Source organism: Cajanus cajan, chromosome 1 (assembly GCF_000230855.2).
Source record: "Cajanus cajan strain Asha chromosome 1, NIPB_CcT2T_4, whole genome shotgun sequence".
In the NCBI taxonomy this organism is placed as follows: domain Eukaryota; kingdom Viridiplantae; phylum Streptophyta; class Magnoliopsida; order Fabales; family Fabaceae; genus Cajanus; species Cajanus cajan.
Genome location: NC_138517.1, coordinates 3,890,169 through 3,911,094, shown reverse-complemented (window position 1 = coordinate 3,911,094; position 20,926 = coordinate 3,890,169). Strand labels below are relative to the sequence as shown.

Below are 20,926 nucleotides of genomic sequence, written 5' to 3'. Positions count from 1 at the left end.
ATACCCACCCCTAATTATGCTCGTCAACATTTTTTATCAGCAGGGCTTTAACCTAAGCTGGAAGAATTGGGCCCAATCTACCCAATTAAGCACATCTCTTTCTTTCAATGGGCTAGTTGTAATTCATATCCATATTTGAGTGTGGTTATCGCAAAAAGTTGTAATCCATATTCATATATTATAACACAAATCGCACTACACATTAACAAAAATTCTTCTTTCATATATTAATGGGAATCCAATGAATTGGATTAGTTTATTGGGAAAAAAAATATTGTCCAAAACAATAATTGTGAATTGAGAAATGTGCCAAAATTAATTAGCATGTACAAGATAATGGTGTACTTAATTTACAAACATAAAATTTATTACAAATTAAGAAAGTTCGATATGGGGTTCCAGCCCATTAACCATGGCCTCTTATCAGAAGGAAGTACAAAGTTCAGCTCAAACATCTCCTTTGACATGTTGCCTCCTGTCTGGAAACCAACAAGCTTTGCAACAATTTCTGCACTCTCCTGCACATGGTTTTGGTCATGAGGATCAGTCCAAAGCTTGCTGATAAATTGCAACCTCCTCTGCTTCCCATCAAGAGGGACATCCCATTTCATATATAACATCTCCCTCTCCTCCAGTGACAAACGTGATGTAAGTCTCTTGGCCAGAAATTCCCTTTCTCTTTTCAAAGCTCTCAAACTGCATATTATAAAATATATATTCAATGCAAAATTTTCATTATGGTGTATAACTGCATATTGTAAAATAAGAGAAGGAACTATATTATATCAAAGAGAGGGAACCTTGATGACAGTGAGATAGCAGGCTCTTCTCCAACATGAGGAGCCGGGCTTGCATTCCCAAGTTCTGCTAGGTGTTCTTGCAACCATGTCAATCTCCTTAGTTCTACTTCCATGTATATTTGATCAGCTGGGTCTCCCTTGAATAACAAATAAAACTGGGTCCTGTGAATAATGGAGACATAACATAGATCCCACAATTCAAGGATCTGCTGCCGCTGCTCTTTAAATGTTATTTGCCATGAAACCTGGGGTTCCTCTGGTTCACATGGGTACTCTTCGTTGTCTATGTTGTGGCCATTTGCTTCGTTTGCTTCAAGTTCAAGCACCTAGATATATCAAAATAAAAGGATATGAGTCAACCTAATGGAAATACATTAAAATGAAGAACTTGCAATGGCAATGAAAGTAGGAAGATTCTTTCAATGGCAATGTAAAAATATGATATACCTGGCAAACAAGTAACTGCTTTTGGTACTGCAGTTTGGCCACACGTTCTTTCAATTCTGTGACGTATGCTCTTATACTTCTTACATTCTCCTCTGCTGCATTCTGAAACATTTTCTGCATTTTCTTCATGTTAACTGAACTAGAGCGTCGATAACCTGAAGGATTTTCCTTCGATGAAACATCTCCAGTTTCTTCACTCTTTGATGGAGTCTCCTTCTCGGACTCAGGCAGAGTATCAATTGAAACGAGATCATCATTCTCAGGGGCTATATTTTCAATATCAGATTCCAAAACTTGTTGCGTAGTAGATAAAGGTGAGCAGGGAGATCTTAGGAAGTTTGGGCGATTGGTGATATTGCTTGAAGACAAAGGAAGCAACTTTTTCCTTTTGTGTTCCTTTTTATTCTTAGGGGATGCTTCACTGGGTGAATGTTGAAAGTTGTTCGGGAGAGACATCACCAACTTGTCTATGGACCTTTGAACATTTTCAAGCTGCTGTTCAAGATTTGCAATGGTGCTGCCTTGTGAATGAAGTCGGGTAATCTCGTCCTTGAGATTGGCACTGACACTCTTGTTGACAGAAACCATGCTTCCAACTTCAACATCCTTGGGTGTTGACCTAACAGAACGCATTTCCCTTATTTCTGCTTGCAACTTTGCAATTGTCTCAGCTGCATCTTGGTTACCTAGTCTATGACATGCCACTTCCTTTTGTAATACTTCCAAAGCTCTATTGGCTTCTTCACCCAGCTGCTCTTGGAGGTGCTCAAGTTTGCGAATTTCATGCATAAGGGTAAAAGGAGCAGTAGAAGATTGCCTAATGGACTGTCTTAATGTTGAGCTTCTTACTCTCTCACATCCTAGCTCTGGTTTTAGCGATGATAGTGCACCAGTGAATGACAGGCACTTTTTGACCGGCAGATGTGGTGATTCAACTGGGTTTGAGACCTGAAGTGCAAAAGGATCTTAAAGTAAGTTGAAATGAAATGAATCATGACAGAGAGAGAGGGAGAAGTAGGACTTATGAGGAAAGAAAGGGACCTTTTGGTCATCCTGAAGCTTTCTGCGTAACTCATCCACCTGAATTTGTGCAAGATCTCTCTGGCGTTTTAGCTCTTCGATTTCCATTTCCATCTGGACAAATTCGGGTAACAATGTTCAGTACAATGGAATCATACTTGGTTCCCGTGATCCTTTTTTTATTCTTTTTCAAATTACCTGTTGAATCTTCCAATCCTTTTCTTTAGATGGATCAGGAGTGCGCAACACTGCCTCCAGCCTTGCAACTTCCTTTTGTAAATGTTTAACGAGCTGCTTGTCTGATACAACCTATTGAAAAGAAGACAGTCAAATTTTCTTCGGCTAATTTGGGGAAAAAAATCATCAGTTAACTGTGAACCAATAGTTACCACGTTAACTTGAGCGTTATTTGTTACTTCCTTTGCCCGGGTAGCAAACAAGAGAGTGTTTCGTGATTGCTCTACATGGCTCAGTGCTGGACTCAAAGTACAAACAATGGCAGTGCGTGCATTCCCACCAAGGGAATGTTGCAAAATACGTGTGAGCTTTGAATCTCTGTAAGGTATATGACCACTTCTTTTTCCAACACTGCATATGATGATATGAAAACAACAAGTTAGAAGGTGAAATTTGAAGTAGTACTCAATTATAATGGTACTACTAGGTGGTATTTGCTATTCTAACGACCCAATCAACTTTCTGTAAACAACAAGCAGCCTGACCTCAGCTTCCTGATAACAGTTGTAAGAGTCATCAAGCTAAGGTTAATATGACAGCCTTCTTTCAGCCTAGTGCCATCTGCATGTGTCTGTGCAGCCCTCTCACTTCCAGCTAGATCGACAAAGTTCTGTAATCATTGACATGAGTTACTCAACAATAACTAATCTATCCTTTCAAAAGCGGATAAGTGGGAAACATCGATTACCAAGGTTGCGACAAAAGATTTCACACAATCTGCATTTTCACGAAGAGTGCTTTGAATTGTCTGCAATATACAGCAAAAGGAAGATTTTTTTTTTTCCACATTAATTATGCGAGGGAAAGGAAAATAGGATGGCATTCTGAGTTCCAACAAATAATTCTACTATTATCACTGACCAGTCTTATTATCTGGTGAGACCGCGAACTGTTATCATTTAGAGCAGTTTCACCAACCTGCCTTTGAGCTGCCAAATAAATGAACTTCAATCTATTAAACTGTTGAGTAAGGAAACAAATATATTACCTCATGCAACCCAAGAAAGTTCCCTACCTTCACAAATGGAGATCAAATGTCTTAAATGTTGATCATCTTTCGCTGTTTCTTCTACTAATTTCTCAACCACAGTACCTTTCTACAATATATGAAGGAGATATCATATTATACACAAATTCCAAATTCCGGAAAGGTATGTTACCCAGTGGCTAGCTCATTAAAATAACTACATAAAAAGATTGTCAAGGATGATGCAGGATATTAAATTATGAACTTCCAAATTCAGGACAAGGAAGCAACTAAATTGCATGCTAGTTAATTTGAAAATTGGGTAATTTGGATATTACCTCGGGATCATCAAGAAGCTTCAAACTGCGACCAGATTCTGAATTTAACAAGTCCCTTACATTCTCATTGTATATTTCTAGTCCAGAAATTCTTATAGTGAAATCTCTTTCGGGAGTCTGTAATGATGCCAATTGAAAGATTAGTCGCAAATCGCAATTTAACGACCTTCAAACTCTGTCTTATAATATAATGTATACATTAGAATTAAAATTAGACAGAATAGTGCCTTCATCTAGCAATACAATACAGGATATAACCTACATGATAGTTTTGGAAAAACTTACATTCATAATATGCTCGTAAATATCATTCACAGCCTTCTCAGTTATTCCTCTCATTGTGTATGTCTTTCCACTGCTAGTTTGTCCATAAGCAAAAACTGTAGCTGCAATAATTAAGCATGCAATGGTTATACTTATGTTATGTAATGCAGAGAGTCATTAACAGAGGCACAAATCATAAGGGAGGTTAAAACAAAGAAATATCTGAAACGGTACCATTAATGCCTGTTAATGCAGATAATGCGACTTTCTTTACTCCTTCTTCATACACCGCCTCAGTCAAGGAGGCAGGACCAAAAACTTTATCTGCAGGGATAAAAGCTATGTCAACAAATATTGAAAAATTGGGTGACACTAAATTAATAAAAGGATAAAGGAACTACGAAACTGATGAGTAAGAAACAACTGAAAAGTAAATCACGGTGAACAGCTCATTTGATACCAAAAGTAAATGATGCTGGTTGAGAAGCACGATCATGTGTCGGTGGTTTATACACGATAGTATAATCATTGATGCAGTCCCATGCAACCTGATCTTTCGCCAATTGCTCCCTTCTGTTCAAAGGCCTTAGCCTAACTGTGACCACAATCTTCTCTTCCCTAGCTCTTGCCCCTCCCGGGGTTGATACCGGTGTCCTATCTATCTTCGATGCTGGTGTTCCAGGTGTTTTCATGGTCATCTTCTAAAAAATCATCAAGAAAAAAAATGGAAATAAATTTCAGTTCTTTAAATAACTACTGTTCCCGATTATGTTCAGCACTGAACTACTGAAGTGATGATAGATCAAAAGAAATTTCCCCGAATGTGAAACAAATCGTGCTTAAATAAAATACCAAATACAATGTTTCAACTAAAAGAAACAATCGGTGAAGATTTTATTGAAAATAAAATGAAATTAACAAATTCAAATGCATTTACGCTATGATGTTGTATAGATTCGCTAGAGAATAGTAAAATGCGAGGGATCAGGATCGGGAAAAAAAATGGAATGAAATTTAATTTTAACACACTAAACTCAAGAAAAGGAAAGATTATCTGTTGATTCAAAATCGACGCTGATTTCATGCATTAAACTGGGGAAAACCTTAAAACAAGTAGAAAAATAAGGAAGCACATTAATGGAGTAAAAAAAAATCCTCAAATGGAAAGTTATGAACAGATCAGGAGAAATTAAAAGGAAATGGAAGCATAAACTCACATCAACTTAGTTGAGTAATTTGCTCAACTCAGATTCAGTGGAAGAAAGAAGAGCCCGCGTGGAAGCTGAAAGTTAGGGTTTGATGCGCAATCTCAGTGTGTGTGGAGATTGTGATTATTGAAATGAATGAAAGAAGCATTGGTGTGTGTGTGCGACGCTACCATTTCATTTGAATTTGGGGAAACTCTTCTAACGGCTAGTTTTCGTTTTCGTTTTCGTTTTTTTTTTTTTTTTTTTTTTTAGTTTTCTTTTTTCAGTTTACTTAATTATCTTATTATTTGGTTTAAATGGTAATTAATTATTTTAATTATGCGTTCGTCCAACGTTTTCATTCGCCAGATAATCATTGACAGAGACTCATGCAGTGGGGCCCGCGTTTTGAATCGTAACGTTTTGTGTTTTGTTTTCTTCTGACATTATTTTTTTTCCTCGCTTTTATCGAATTTAAACTGCTTTTTATCCGACAAAAAATGTCAAAAAGAAAAAGGGTCTATTTACTTATTTTAGTGCTGCCATTTTTGTATTTTAGTCCACTTAATAAGTCAATTTTTGCATTTCAATTGTGCTGAATAATTTGGATGATTATTGTTTAAATTGCTATTTTTTTAGCATTGTTAGAAGTATCAATTTAGGGTAGTCTAGTATGTTTTGGGAGAGTGTTTATAAACTTGACTTTAAATAATCTTGAATATTAAAAAATAATTTATAGTAAAGTGGTGTCCGTTTAGAAACTTGTATTTTGATAATAAGTTTGTAATAAAATATCGCATTAATTTTTCAATCAAATGCAGGAGCTGCATTGTTTTACTTTTATCAAAATCACTGTGGTGTGGGTTTGTCATGTTCCACTGAAAGTTCCACACATGTTATAAGTTTGATGTGTGAATCAGTTGCAATTGAGGATAATGAGTAGTTCCAATTTAATTTGGATTGTAGCAAATTTGAATGTATATTTTGTACTTTACAAGGGGGTTTCAAGTTTCAAAACGTGTTTCTAAAATAAATCTCAAAATGTGGATTGTGTTTGGATGATTTATTGTAGAATTATTTTTATCTTCAAGTTAGAAGTAAACAAATATATATATATATATATATATGAGGAGGGTTCAAACGACACTGGTGTAACTTTTACTAAGTGTTACACCGCTCAATAACTTTATATTAAGTGTGAATTTTATAAATCTAACCGTTAGATTGAAAGTTCATATTTCTTATATCATATATACAAAATTTTATAGTAATCCAAGATGATTTAATACTTCATTTTTATAAAACAAAATTGACATATATATTTATTTCAAAATATACTAAAATATGAACACTTTGATTACCCTCAAGTTGTTGTTCAATTTTATTAAAATTTGACATACACATATAAATTGATATGAACTTTCAATTTACGGTTGGATTTATAAAATTCACATTTAATATAAAGTATATATATATATAGTATAAATGTTTAATTTAAAACATTTTATATTATAAATTTTAGCCCACCTTGGAAGGTAAGACTGTTTGTCTTTCTCTATTCTATTTGCTAACTTATTTTTTAGTTTTTATATTCTCTCTTTTCTCTAAATGCATTTGTATAGTGATCTTTATATGTGTTATTATTCCAAATCTAAATTAAGTCATATTTTATTTTAACTTACAAAAATTATAATTATTTTTAATTTTAAATTAAATTGTACAAACTATTGTCACCATGAGTGTGTTATTGTTACAAATTCAAATTAAATCTTATCTTACTTTAAGACTTACCGTATTTTATTATTTTAAAAAGTTATTGTTAAAATTATACTATTTGTCTGTAAATTTAAATAAAACTAAATATTATTTAATATTTTTATATTAATTTGATTAATTGAAACTAAATAATCGTTAAAATTTATTTTAATTTATAATATTACTAAAAAAAATTACTTCGTACATTATAATTGTAAGGATAAATATTTTAGATTTATACTAAATTTACTATAAAAAAATTAATTTTGAGGAAAATGATTATAATAAAAATCACTTTTAATTAAATTAAAATTAATTTACCAAATCAAGTTAATAAAACGGTTGCATAAGCATACAATTAAAATTACCCATGCACCAAAAGTTCCTAACATTGTCACGTTAGAAAATAAAGTTCCTAAACTTTAGTGCCTGTGTTTTTTTTACGATTATGTGGTTGTGTCTCTTTCTTTCTTTCTTTTTTTTTAATTATACTTTTCTATTTATTTTTAAGATTTAACTTGATCTCATTATTTTTAAAATTAGTTTAATTTGATTCTCTAATTTAAAAAAAAATGTTAAATGTTATCTTTCTATCTAAATTAACATTAATGACATTAATAAAATTCAACAAAATAATAATATTGAATATTATTTAAAAATTAGAGATCAAATTGAATCGAATAACTTAAAAATAGTGAGATTAGATTGAACATGTCATAAATAGAGAGATTAAATTGAACAAAAATTTATCTAACATTTTTTTTATCTAGATAAGTTTGAATTTTGTTTTATCTATTTAATAATTTTTATTATTAATTTTTTTTTATAATTCAAATAATTGAAAATAAAGGAAGTACAAGAGCTACTTCAACTCATTACAAAAATACCACATGTGATATGTTTTATCTATTTAATAAGTTATATTATTAAATAACTTCTTCATTTTGTGATTTTTAATTCTAGGTACTCAATTTATTGTCATTCATGGTCATGTTAAGGTAAGTAAATGAAAATTCAAATTTATCTAACAAAAAAATATTAGATAAATTTTTATTCAATTTGATCCTATTATTTTTAAAATATCTAATTTAGTCTCATTATTTATAAAATGTTAAATTTAATCCTCCAATTTTCACAAAAAAAAAGTTTAATATTATCCTTTTATTTAATTTTATTAAAGTTATTAATGTCAATTTAGACAAAAGAACAATATTTAACATATTTTAAAAATTAAAAGATTAAATTGAATATTTTAAAAATAGTAAAACTAAATTAAATCTTAAAAAATAAATAAATAATCTAAAAAATATAACAATCTTTTTTATAAAAAAAAAAAATACAAGTAAAAAAGTATCTTTATGAAAGACAATCCTATTTAAACAAGTAAAGTCCTTAAATACAACAAAGTTTTTTTTTTTTTAATTTAACATAACTTTATATTTAAAAATTCAATTCGATATCACAAATTAAACTAGATACTTTTTAAAATAAGAAAATATTTTGTAACTAACTTCTCATCACTATTACTTCACTTGGAAAATATTGAAGTTTTTTTTATCCTATTATTTGAGTGGTGGATTATCATTGCTTATGCAATGCAATTTAAAAAAAAAAAGTTTACATTTGACTTTATTATTATTTCATTTAAGTAACAAGTTTTCTTCTTTTATTAATGGTAATGTAATATATTTAATCAATTATATAGCAATATTTTAGTTCTTATAATATACATGTTTATTATAATAATATAATTAAATTTATAATAAATTATATATATAAATATTATATTTAAATATATAAATTATATTTAAAATGAATATATAAATTATTTTTAAAATAAATATATAAAAATAATATTTAAACATTTAAATTATGTTTTAGATTTTTGATAAATAATTTATATTATAAAAAAAATTTATATACTAATAATTTATTTTAACTATCATTGCAACCGAGATCGCGACAATTATTAATATTTAATTATTAAAGAATTATTATAAATAAAAACTAAATTAGATAGGGGATTATAAAAATACTTATAAATTTTTCTGTTAAAGAAAAATTCTTAAAAATACTCTTAATGCAAAATAGAGGTTCATATTTAATATATAAAAATTAATTATTTTTTATATCAAAGAAGACTAAAGTCCAAACAAAATAGTTATGCTAAGATACTACAGGTCATAACAAGACTCATTACATCTCTTATCAATAAACGTAAACAACCAACAAGTGGATTGTCTAACTTATGATAGCCAATATCATAAAAGTTAACCAAAGAAGCCATATAGCCATCCACCATATTAACCTCTCTAAATAAATGTGTACATATAATCTTTCAATCTTATGAGTCTAATCTCTAATAAACAAGACTAATGAGCAATAAGGATGAGACTTTTCAACACCCTTATTGACGAAATGAATGATAACGTTGGAGTCACACTCAAGTACAAGTTTCCTCACTCCTTTATTCCATGTTAGAAAGAATTTTAGAAACAACTCTCCATAACTCAACCATAATAGCATTAGTAGATCACAAGTTTCTAAAAAAATACACCTACTTACCATTATCATCTCATGATACAACAATAAGAGGTTTGCATTCTACTTATCTAATAAGTTCAACTGAATTAACTTTAAATCAACCAGCTTGAGGGGGAGATCAACTAATATCATGGTTTTCATGCTTACTAACCATTAAAAATGGGTTTGCCACCATAGTAGCGTGTGAGGCTTGCAAACCCTTTTGAAAAGTTAATCTTCCCACTTTAACATGATTATATTCAACAAAATCAAAAACAACATTGTTTCTTACCTTCGATATATCCATAAAAACAATTGGAAACAAGACGGCTCAAGAAACACCTTTAACCAATATAGTTGTATTAATAATATTATTTCTAAACCAATTAATTAAATATTGTTGGTAAAAGATTTGTGACAGTTACATACAGATAAGGCTAACCCAAACTTGAGACATTTTTGGACAATTTCTTAGAATATGAATCTTCGATCATCCTCCAAATCACAAAGAGAACAAGAACCACAATTTTGCATAAACATGTTGAACCTAAATGCTATTTTAATCAACCCACTATGGACATATTCCCATAAGAAAATATTTTCTCTGGGGTATGACGGTGATTTTCAAATTATCTCTTAAACAAAATGCCTAAACACAATGTTTATACCTCGCAAAGGTCATGTACTGACTTTATTAAGAGAACCCCATTATTTGTTAGGTGCCATATGATTTTATCTTCACCTAACTCAACCTAGAGTGGTAAGACACTCATGATTTTCATAAATAACCAATGTGAAATTAGGTATTGAAAAATTTGGACTTGTCACGTCCCTTCAGTAGTTACACAATCAACCACCAATGAATCATTGGTCAAATTAGGGATAGGACTTACAAAATGTTGACCAATAACAAACCTAGATGGCAACCATCTATCCCACCAAAATTTTCCAAAAGCATCATTCCATAATAACCAATGACAACCATCAACCACTAAATCTCATACCTTAAAACACGCACGCATAAAACATTTGGATCTTGAATAAAATTTATTAAACTAGTTGAGATCCTTGAACCCTAAACCACCATCTTTTCTTGACAGGTAGAATTTTTTCTAGGCAATAGAATGGGATTTCCTACTGTTTTCAATACCACTTCAAACAAAATTTGTATTTAAAGAATCCAATTTAGCACATACTTCTTTTGGAAAAAAAATGTCCGCATAGTATAAGTTGGCAAAGCAACAATAATAGCTTTCAACAAGGTACATCTTTCATTAAGGAATAAAAAATTTGCTCTTCAATTGCTTAGTATTTGTTGAGTCTTTTTAATGAGAAATCATACAAGCACCTTTTCTTTCTTATATGAAGTAGAGGAACCTTATATACTTTCCAAGATCACTCATTAGTCCAAAATCAAGCATTGTACTAAAAAACATGGCATCATGATACTTAACATTACAAGATACAAACATGTGAGCTTTTGCAAATGAAACCTTTTGTCCCGAAGAACGACAAAACTCATCAAGGCACTTCAAAACAATGTCAACTTGATCTACACTTTTCTCAATAAATAACATGTTATCACCAAAGAATAAGTGGGAAATGGGAGGGTCATTGCTACTTAATTTAATAAGTCTCCCAATCTTATTTGTTACATCATGTTCAATCAAATAAGTTAATCGCTCCACACATAACACGAATAAATATAGGGATAGCAGGTCTCCATGCCTTATACCTATGGAAGTACCAAAAGCATAAGAGGTGTTCCATTTAGCATATTAACAAAATAGATAAAAGCCAAAAATGAGGTTACAAAAGAATTCCTAAAATCAAATATTGTTAACTCCAAATTTTGTCTCCCTGTATAAATAAAAAAAGTCCAGTCCATACATATTCCAAAATATAATACAAATTAAAAGCAAAAAAAAAACAAAAAAAAAAGCAAAAACAAACAACAAAACAAAATAGAAAAATAAGAAAAAAAAACGTGTTGATTGTATCTTCCGTGAACCCCAGCAACTGCTTCCCTAACTACTCTGCTACGAAGCCACCATGCCCTGCAAACAAGTCACCATGCCCTGCAAATATCTCCAAAATGGGCTCTTAACCAAATCCACAAGCCATATCCCTGAATTTAGGGATTTTGGCAGAGAAAGATATCAAATTAACCAAATTGAAAAATCGTGTGCCTATAAATACCATAACACAAGATGAACAAGGGAGAAAAAATAAAAACAATGGTGACTGAAGTATAGTCAAAGAAGAGAAGGCACGAACAAGAAGCACTCACCACGACTTCCCAATTGTGGTATCATCCTTACTGTAATCTAACCTTATCTTTGTATATTATGTATTGTGATTCTATTTTCTCCTGTCTAATTTTATCGCAAGTATGACATGAACAATAGCCTCATTCTCGGTTAAAATTTAAATCACCAACATAATGTAGATGATTAATATGCAAAGAAAGATGAATAAAAATTATGGATAAAAAAAATATTACTTTTCAACCTCTGCAAATTGTTGTGTGCCTTAGTCGGAGAGGTACCGCTTTTTTTTCTTCCTTGCACCGTCACTGTTTGTGACTACGATGAACCGCGGTTCGAAGGTAAGGTCCAACAATGGTGATGTCTTCTTTCGTCATCTTCTTCATACTGTGTTTGGTTGTAGCATGGGTCTCCTTCTATTTGTCATCCTGCCGTTGCAGTTCGGGAAGTGAAGCGTCGCACTTCACCCTAAAACAAACCCTCCTTTCTTTCTGTTGCGAAACCTTTGTTGTTCCCTCATTTTTTCTTTCCGTTTTATTTCTTTTGGTCCTCACGGTGGGCTGGTCTTTATGGATCAAATAATGGCAATGTAACCGTGTGGATCTCTCTTAGATTTTGGGCTTATCTTATTATTTTTTTTTTCTTTCTTTTTTCTTTCTCCTTCATTTTTTTCGTTGCAAAGAACTTGGCCCATATCCTCATATTTCTCAAACGGTCATAAGATAAACATAAATAATAATATTAATAATTATAATAAGATAAGAATAATATCTTAAAATAAAGTCCTGTAACTTAACGTAAAAAATGACCAATAGAAATACTATTTAGATTTTAGATAAAATTAAACATAATAATAATAATAATAATAATAGTTTAACAAAATTAGCTTAATTGATTTTACTTGATTAAGTTGTTTCCTAATATAAATGTGTTAGATGTTCATGTAATTTTAATTCATTTAAAACAAATAAAAAAAAGGTTTATTGGAATGTGACATTCCCTTAAATTCTTGGGCTTAAGGTGCAAATTGTGACAATTTGTTATCTTAAAGTTCCTCTTATTTAAGTTTAAAATATAATTAATATAAAATATATTATCACAATTTTTAATATAAATATTTGAGGTCATTATATCAAAGATTTTATTGAAAAAAATAATTTATTAGATGTAATATCTTTTAACCTTTAAATTTAAGATACAAGTTGTGACAACTTGATATCTTTACTTTTTCCCTAAAATAATAAAAATCTAATCAAAATCTTTTTAAATATGTACCACAATATTAACAATAATAATGTTTTTTTAAATAATTAAATATCTGGCTTTGGTGTACACCTCTGTCGATTTTTACATTGGGATATATGAGCTGTGACAGTTCAAAAATCCTAACCTTTTTAAAAGAAAAATAATAAACAAATTAATAAAAAATTTCCAACAGACAAATATTTTCTACCAAAGAACTACGTGACTCAGATTCTTCATTACGCATGGAGATACGTAGGAGCAGGAAGTCACTCCTGTCGAGCCAAAAAAATAAAAATAACAATATTATCTCATTTTTTAATAATAACAATATAAAAAAAATAATAATTTTAGTACTCATTAAAATAAAATAAAGACATTTGTTAAACAATATATTTGATTATTATTGTTAATTCATATTAATGTGGGGTGAGGTAAATATTTTATAAGTTATAATAAATTTGCTTAATTAATTAAAGGTAATCGTATTAAGACGAACGTTGTAAGGTGCTAATACCTTCCTCACACGTAATCGACTTCCGAACCCAAAAATCTAATTTTCGTAGATCATTTTCTAATTTATGGTTTTTCCAATGTTTTTCCGTAAAAAAAAATAACATTGGTGGCGACTCCCTATTTTTTAATTTATTTTTCGTCGTCCCATCGCGATCTCGGTTGCGACAAATATCTTTCAAAGTATCCATCAAAAAATCCCAAATGCAACTTATCATAAGTCTTTTTCCAAATCCACCTCAATAGTCATCAACCCTTTCATTCCTTTCTTGATTCATATGATATTTTCTCTAAGCAATAACGACATTATTTGACTCATGTCTCTCTATGACAAAGTTGCATTGATTAGGCCTAATTGAGGAATGCATAAACTTCTTCAAATTAGTAACAATGATCTTTGTAATGATTTTATTTATGACATTACAAAAACTAATAGGTCAAAAATGACTCATGTTAGTTGGAGCATAACATTTAGGAATAAGGACAAGAAGAGTATGATTGATTTCCCCCAATGTACTAAGGATCGTAAAAACACTTTTTACCATATCACAAATCGACCTTTCTATAGTATCCCAATTATTTAAAAAAAGATAGGTTAAAGTCTATTAGGTCTAGAAGCTTTAAAAATACCCATATTAAAAACTACATATTTAATATTAACATCTGAGAATGGTAGTTGATCCCTTGGACGCCCTCAAAATTGAGATAGGGAAACCTCCCCAATTATTTGCAATACTTTCTATAATATATAAGGCTCTAAAATGATCTCTAGCTATATTTTTAATATGTTCTTGATCAATAATAACTCACCATCATCAACCACCAAAGCCTCCACTATATTTCTTCTCCTTCTAACCAAAATATTGGTGTGGAAAAATTGTGTTTCTATCATCAAATTTGAACTAGTCACATCTAGCTTTTGATACCAAAATAGTTCCTCATTATGAATAATAGAGTCATAATCATGCCACAACTTCTTTTGTGCCTTTTGACAATAACAGTTCTCTTCCATAGTTAGTTGATAATTGATTCCCTCAAGCCTTACTAAAATCTGTGTTTTTCCATGAAAAAAAAATCATAGCAATTCTTATTCCAATTATCAACAAAGGTATAAAATTTGCATTAAACATTACTCCGCTCTTGATTAGATCCTTAGGCATCTTGAACAATATCATGGGAGGTCTCATCAAGCAACCAATTAACAAAAAATCAAAAGGGTTTTCAACAAGTTTGTTGGTGAACTTTCGGTGCTAGTCGTAGAAGAATAGACTTATGGTCATACTTAAAACTAGACAAATGAGTAGTAGATGATTGTTGAAAAGACAAATTCCATTTAGAATTTCCAAGAACTCTATACAACCTTTCCTTCACACCTCTCCCCTCCAAGTACAAAAAAAGGTCTTTTAAAACCTAAACCATATAAGCAACATTAAGCCATAGATTAATTAAAATGAGACATAGTAGCTTTATTTGGTGGTCAACCACCGACCTATTTCTATGGAAACAAATAGGCATTAAAATTGCTCACCACCACCATGGGCATTGTGTCATATTTGCAATTCCAAAGTTGTTGACACATAATGGAAGGAATTGAGTAACATAAACAAATTAACTATAAATTAACATAACAATCATAAAATTAGCATCATTAATAGTCATAAGTCATACAAAATTAAATACAAACCATGATAAAAATCTAAAATATCCCGTCATACAAAATTAACTACAAACCATAATCAAAGTCAAACTCTAAAATGAAAAGTTTCAATGCTTCATCATCCAAAATTAATTACAAATCATAATCAAAGTCCAAACTCCAAAATAAAAAGTTTCAATGTTTTATCATACAAGAGTCTTGCAAAATAAACTTAATTAGAGTCTTGCACGGAAATGTCAATAACAATTTCTTCTCTTTGTATATCCACTTTATCTCCATCTACAAATGAGAAAAAAAAAGTGTTAGGATGAGCTATTGTAAAAATAAATAAGAAATTTCTCATTATAAAAATTACCTAATTCTTCAAAATCATGCAACCGATTTTGAGTTAGAATGAGTAACTCTACATTTTCAGGAAGAATGGTAGAGCAATACTTAGTTAGTACCCGAGACCCAAGGATAAAAGCCACTAGCAATTGTAGTGATTGGAATACTCAGCACATCACAAGCCATCCGAGAGATGTTTGGATAACAATCATGACTATCTCTTCAATAAGTTAACACATCTAACTTTTCCTGAAACTTCGGCTCAACATCTAACAACAACATTTTGGCTCAAATAATCAAAATATTCCTAAGACATTACAAGGAAAAAGAAATTCAATATTCAATGATAATTGCTAAATAAAAATGAAATTAAATGAAGTACTTTAAAAAATTATTGACTTGCATCAAAGGTACCAAGTACTTGCTCATCATCTGTATATGAAATTGGTTGTGGTGGAAGAAGAGACACATTAGAAGTTGAAGCATTTGACTTTACTTTCTCATACTCTTCAAACAATTCATAAATTTTATTCGCAAAGCACTAAATTTTTCTTCAGAAGTAGAAGGTTCAATTTTTCTATAAGCAAATTGAAAAGCTCCAAACTTCATTCGTGTGTCAAGAATAGCACCAGTGGCAAGAATCTCACAATAGTCATGCCAATACTTTGAAAACTTAATCATCATTTTTTAAGCCATCTCTTTAATCACTAGATTTTAACACATAACAAATTCACACAACAACTTTTCAATTTTCCAAACTTGCATAAAGTACTGATTAGATGTTGGATAAGTGGAGTCTGATATCAAATTTGTCATGACAAAAAAAGGCTTCAAGAACTCGCACATTCTTGCAGCCCTATTCCATTCATCATCTGATGGGTAATGAACATAATTCCTATCTCGAATAGCCAAACAACCAAATGCACATTTGTATTTAGTTCCACCATCAAGCATAACATAAGTGGAATTCCATCTAGTGGGCACATCCATTCTCAAACCCACCTTAGTATCAATACTCCTCACTTGAAGCACACATTCTTTAAAAGCAATCTTTCTAGCTTTTGATCCTCTTACAAATTTTATGCTTTCTCTAATTTTTTTCAAAGCACCACTAATCACCCCCAAACCTTCTTGAACAATGAGATTCAATATATGTGCACTACATCTCACATGAAAATATGAGCCATTACAAATCAAACAGTTTTGCAAATTAAAGCGTGCTTTCATGAAATTTACCATTGTGTCATTGACACTTGCATTGTCCAAAGTTATGGAAAACACTTTCCTATTTCTCTAAACCTCAACTTCAATTTGTGCATATTTTGTTTTTGCTTTAAGATGTCACACTTTTGAAAATGACGTAACATGGATGAAGTTCCTATTTTTACACCACCACAAATATATTCATTACCACAATGGTTGCATTTAGTTTTTTTTTCGCCATTTTTTACCCCAAGTTTAGTAAAATTATCCCAAACTTTAGACGTGGTTGTTTTAGGCTTCTTAATTGGCCTAAAATCATCAATATTTTTAATAAAAGGACAAAGTTGTTCATTTAACCCAACATCAATAATTTGCTCATGGGTTTCAAATTTCATTATGTATATTGAAAGCATTAATAAAAAGAAAGTTACTCATACAATCAACACCAATATATCACTAGTAATAATATATATCAAGGCATTAATAATATATAGCAAGGTATTAAACTATTAATATATGTGAATTGAAGGTCTGGTTCCAAGTTAATGCAAATAAAATCCAACACACATACGTGGAAGGTGAAAGACTACAAAAGTACATAAATGTGCAAGATATAAATGCAAATTTGTAATGTAACGAAAAACAACAAAAAAATCAACAAATGAGATTCAATATATGTGCACTACATCTCACATGAAAATATGAGCCATTACAAATCAAATTGTTTTGCAAATTAAAGTGTGCTTTCATGAAATTTACCATTGTGTCATTGGCACTTGCATTGTCCAAAGTTATGGAAAACACTTTCCTATTTCTCTAAACCTCAACTTGCCAACTTGATCAATTATCATATTTTCAATTTGTGCATATTTTGTTTTTGCTTTAAGATGTCACACTTTTTCAAATGACGTAACATGGATGAAGTTCCTATTTTTACACCACCACAAACATATTCATTACCACAATGGTTGCATTTAGTTTTTTTTCACCATTTTTTACCCCAAGTTTAGTAAAATTATCCCAAACTTTAGACGTGGTTGTTTTAGGCTTCTTAATTGGCCTAAAATCATCAATATTTTTAATAAAAGGACAAAGTTGTTCATTTAACCCAACATCAATAATTTGTTCATGGGTTTCAAATTTCATTATGTATATTGAAAGCATTAATAAAAAGAAAGTTACTCATACAATCAACACCAATATATCACTAGTAATAATATATATCAAGGCATTAATAATATATAGCAAGGTATTAAACTATTAATATATGTGAATTGAAGGTCTGGTTCCAAGTTAATGCAAATAAAATCCAACACACATACGTGGAAGGTGAAAGACTACAAAAGTACATAAATGTGCAATATATGAATGCAAATTTGTAATGTAATGAAAAACAAAATAAAAAATCCACAAATGAGATTCAATATATGTGCACTACATCTCACATGAAAATATGAGCCATTACAAATCAAGCTGTTTTGCAAATTAAAGTGTGCTTTCATGAAATTTACCATTGTGTCATTGGCACTTGCATTGTCCAAAGTTATGGAAAACACTTTCCTATTTTTCTAAACCTCAACTTGCCAACTTGATCAATTTATGCATATTTTGTTTTTTCTTTAAGATGTCACACTTTTGCAAATGACGCAACATGGATGAAGTTCCTATTTTTACACCACCACAAACATATTCATTACCACAATGGTTGCATTTAGTTTTTTTTTCACCATTTTTTACCCCAAGTTTAGTAAAATTATCCCAAACTTTAGATGTGGTTGTTTTAGGTTTCTTAATTGGCCTAAAATCATCAATATTTTTAATAAAAGGACAAAGTTGTTCATTTAACCCAACATCAATAATTTGCTCATGGGTTTCAAATTTCATTATGTATATTGAAAGCATTAATAAAAAGAAAGTTACTCATACAATCAACACCAATATATCACTAGTAATAATATATATCAAGGCATTAATAATATATAGCAAGGTATTAAACTATTAATATATGTGAATTGAAGGTCTGGTTCCAAGTTAATGCAAATAAAATCCAACACACATACGTGGAAGGTGAAAGACTACAAAAGTACATAAATGTGCAAGATATAAATGCAAATTTGTAATGTAACGAAAAACAACAAAAAAATCAACAAATGAGATTCAATATATGTGCACTACATCTCACATGAAAATATGAGCCATTACAAATCAAATTGTTTTGCAAATTAAAGTGTGCTTTCATGAAATTTACCATTGTGTCATTGGCACTTGCATTGTCCAAAGTTATGGAAAACACTTTCCTATTTCTCTAAACCTCAACTTGCCAACTTGATCAATTATCATATTTTCAATTTGTGCATATTTTGTTTTTGCTTTAAGATGTCACACTTTTTCAAATGACGTAACATGGATGAAGTTCCTATTTTTACACCACCACAAACATATTCATTACCACAATGGTTGCATTTAGTTTTTTTTCACCATTTTTTACCCCAAGTTTAGTAAAATTATCCCAAACTTTAGACGTGGTTGTTTTAGGCTTCTTAATTGGCCTAAAATCATCAATATTTTTAATAAAAGGACAAAGTTGTTCATTTAACCCAACATCAATAATTTGTTCATGGGTTTCAAATTTCATTATGTATATTGAAAGCATTAATAAAAAGAAAGTTACTCATACAATCAACACCAATATATCACTAGTAATAATATATATCAAGGCATTAATAATATATAGCAAGGTATTAAACTATTAATATATGTGAATTGAAGGTCTGGTTCCAAGTTAATGCAAATAAAATCCAACACACATACGTGGAAGGTGAAAGACTACAAAAGTACATAAATGTGCAATATATGAATGCAAATTTGTAATGTAATGAAAAACAAAATAAAAAATCCACAAATGAGATTCAATATATGTGCACTACATCTCACATGAAAATATGAGCCATTACAAATCAAGCTGTTTTGCAAATTAAAGTGTGCTTTCATGAAATTTACCATTGTGTCATTGGCACTTGCATTGTCCAAAGTTATGGAAAACACTTTCCTATTTTTCTAAACCTCAACTTGCCAACTTGATCAATTTATGCATATTTTGTTTTTTCTTTAAGATGTCACACTTTTGCAAATGACGCAACATGGATGAAGTTCCTATTTTTACACCACCACAAACATATTCATTACCACAATGGTTGCATTTAGTTTTTTTTTCACCATTTTTTACCCCAAGTTTAGTAAAATTATCCCAAACTTTAGATGTGGTTGTTTTAGGTTTCTTAATTGGCCTAAAATCATCAATATTTTTAATAAAAGGACAAAGTTGTTCATTTAACCCAACATCAATAATTTGCTCATGGGTTTCAAATTTCATTATGTATATTGAAAGCATTAATAAAAAGAAAGTTACCCATACAATCAACACCAATATATCACTAGTAATAATATATATCAAGGCATTAATAATATATAGCAAGGTATTAAACTATTAATATATGTGAATTGAAGGTCTGGTTCCAAGTTAATGCAAATAAAATCCAACACACATACGTGGAAGGTGAAAAACTACAAAAGTACATAAATGTGCAATATATAAATGCAAATTTGTAATGTAATAAAAAACAAAATAAAAAATCAACAAATGAAGACACAAATCAAATTTTTTTATTGGAATAACTAGAAAATTCAAATTTTGTTATTGGAATAACCTAGAAGACAACTGCTAGAAAATTCAGCAATCTAATAATGATCAATAATCAATGCCTCAATGGTAACTCTACAAAGTTATAATAAAAGAAGCAATACCATCATATTTATAATTTTTTCATGGAAAACACAAAAAAAAACTTCATGAAATATATTAATAATGTAAAAAATTTAATGTCATTCAATTCTATATTGTCATAGAATTAAAAATATTTTTTAAATAAAATTAATCTAAAAAATTATATCTAAATTGAATCACTGCATTAAAATTAATCTCAAAGATTAAAATAAGTAATATAGTTTGCACTTCACTTCTTGTTACTCATAATGCAGTTACGTCTGCACAACTCAATTTCATTGTTTATTTAAAGTTGGTTCCAGTTTGATTTATGCATACTCTATTTCTGCCATTTCACCTAATATGAGATAATTGGATTTTGGATTTAAGGTTCAATGAATAATAATCAAACTAAA

At 30.2% G+C, this 20,926-nt stretch overlaps 1 protein-coding gene and 1 long non-coding RNA gene across 2 annotated transcripts; both read right to left on the bottom strand.

Moving 5' to 3' along the window:
- Window positions 1-274: 274 nt before the first annotated feature.
- Window positions 275-5,452, bottom strand: HIK (ATP binding microtubule motor family protein). The gene is made up of 15 exons (XM_020347754.3): window positions 5,291-5,452; window positions 4,534-4,774; window positions 4,308-4,397; window positions 4,095-4,195; window positions 3,810-3,926; window positions 3,520-3,601; window positions 3,366-3,433; window positions 3,193-3,252; window positions 2,990-3,114; window positions 2,657-2,855; window positions 2,466-2,576; window positions 2,289-2,381; window positions 1,248-2,195; window positions 801-1,126; window positions 275-696 (listed from the first exon to the last, which is right to left on the bottom strand). Exons 2-15 carry the CDS (start codon window positions 4,769-4,771, stop codon window positions 369-371), a joined length of 2,886 nt encoding a protein of 961 aa, XP_020203343.1. The 5' UTR covers window positions 4,772-4,774; window positions 5,291-5,452; the 3' UTR covers window positions 275-368.
- Window positions 5,453-11,374: 5,922 nt separating this feature from the next.
- LOC114915128 (uncharacterized) lies at window positions 11,375-12,533 on the bottom strand. Its single transcript, XR_003803024.2, has 2 exons — window positions 12,042-12,533; window positions 11,375-11,616 (listed from the first exon to the last, which is right to left on the bottom strand). It is a non-coding gene; the product is annotated as an uncharacterized LOC114915128 (long non-coding RNA).
- Between the last annotated feature and the right edge of the window lie 8,393 nt (window positions 12,534-20,926).

Bases quoted from the DNA above. Each gene is read 5' to 3' on its own strand.
- HIK (XM_020347754.3), bottom strand. From the start codon at position 4,771: ATGACCATGAAAACACCTGGAACACCAGCATCGAAGATAGATAGGACA. The intron at 3,253-3,365 runs GTCAGTGATAAT...TGTATATTGCAG, and splicing joins CTCACCAGATAATAAGACTG to ACAATTCAAAGCACTCTTCG. The intron at 3,115-3,192 runs GTAATCGATGTT...CAATGATTACAG, and splicing joins AATCTTTTGTCGCAACCTTG to AACTTTGTCGATCTAGCTGG.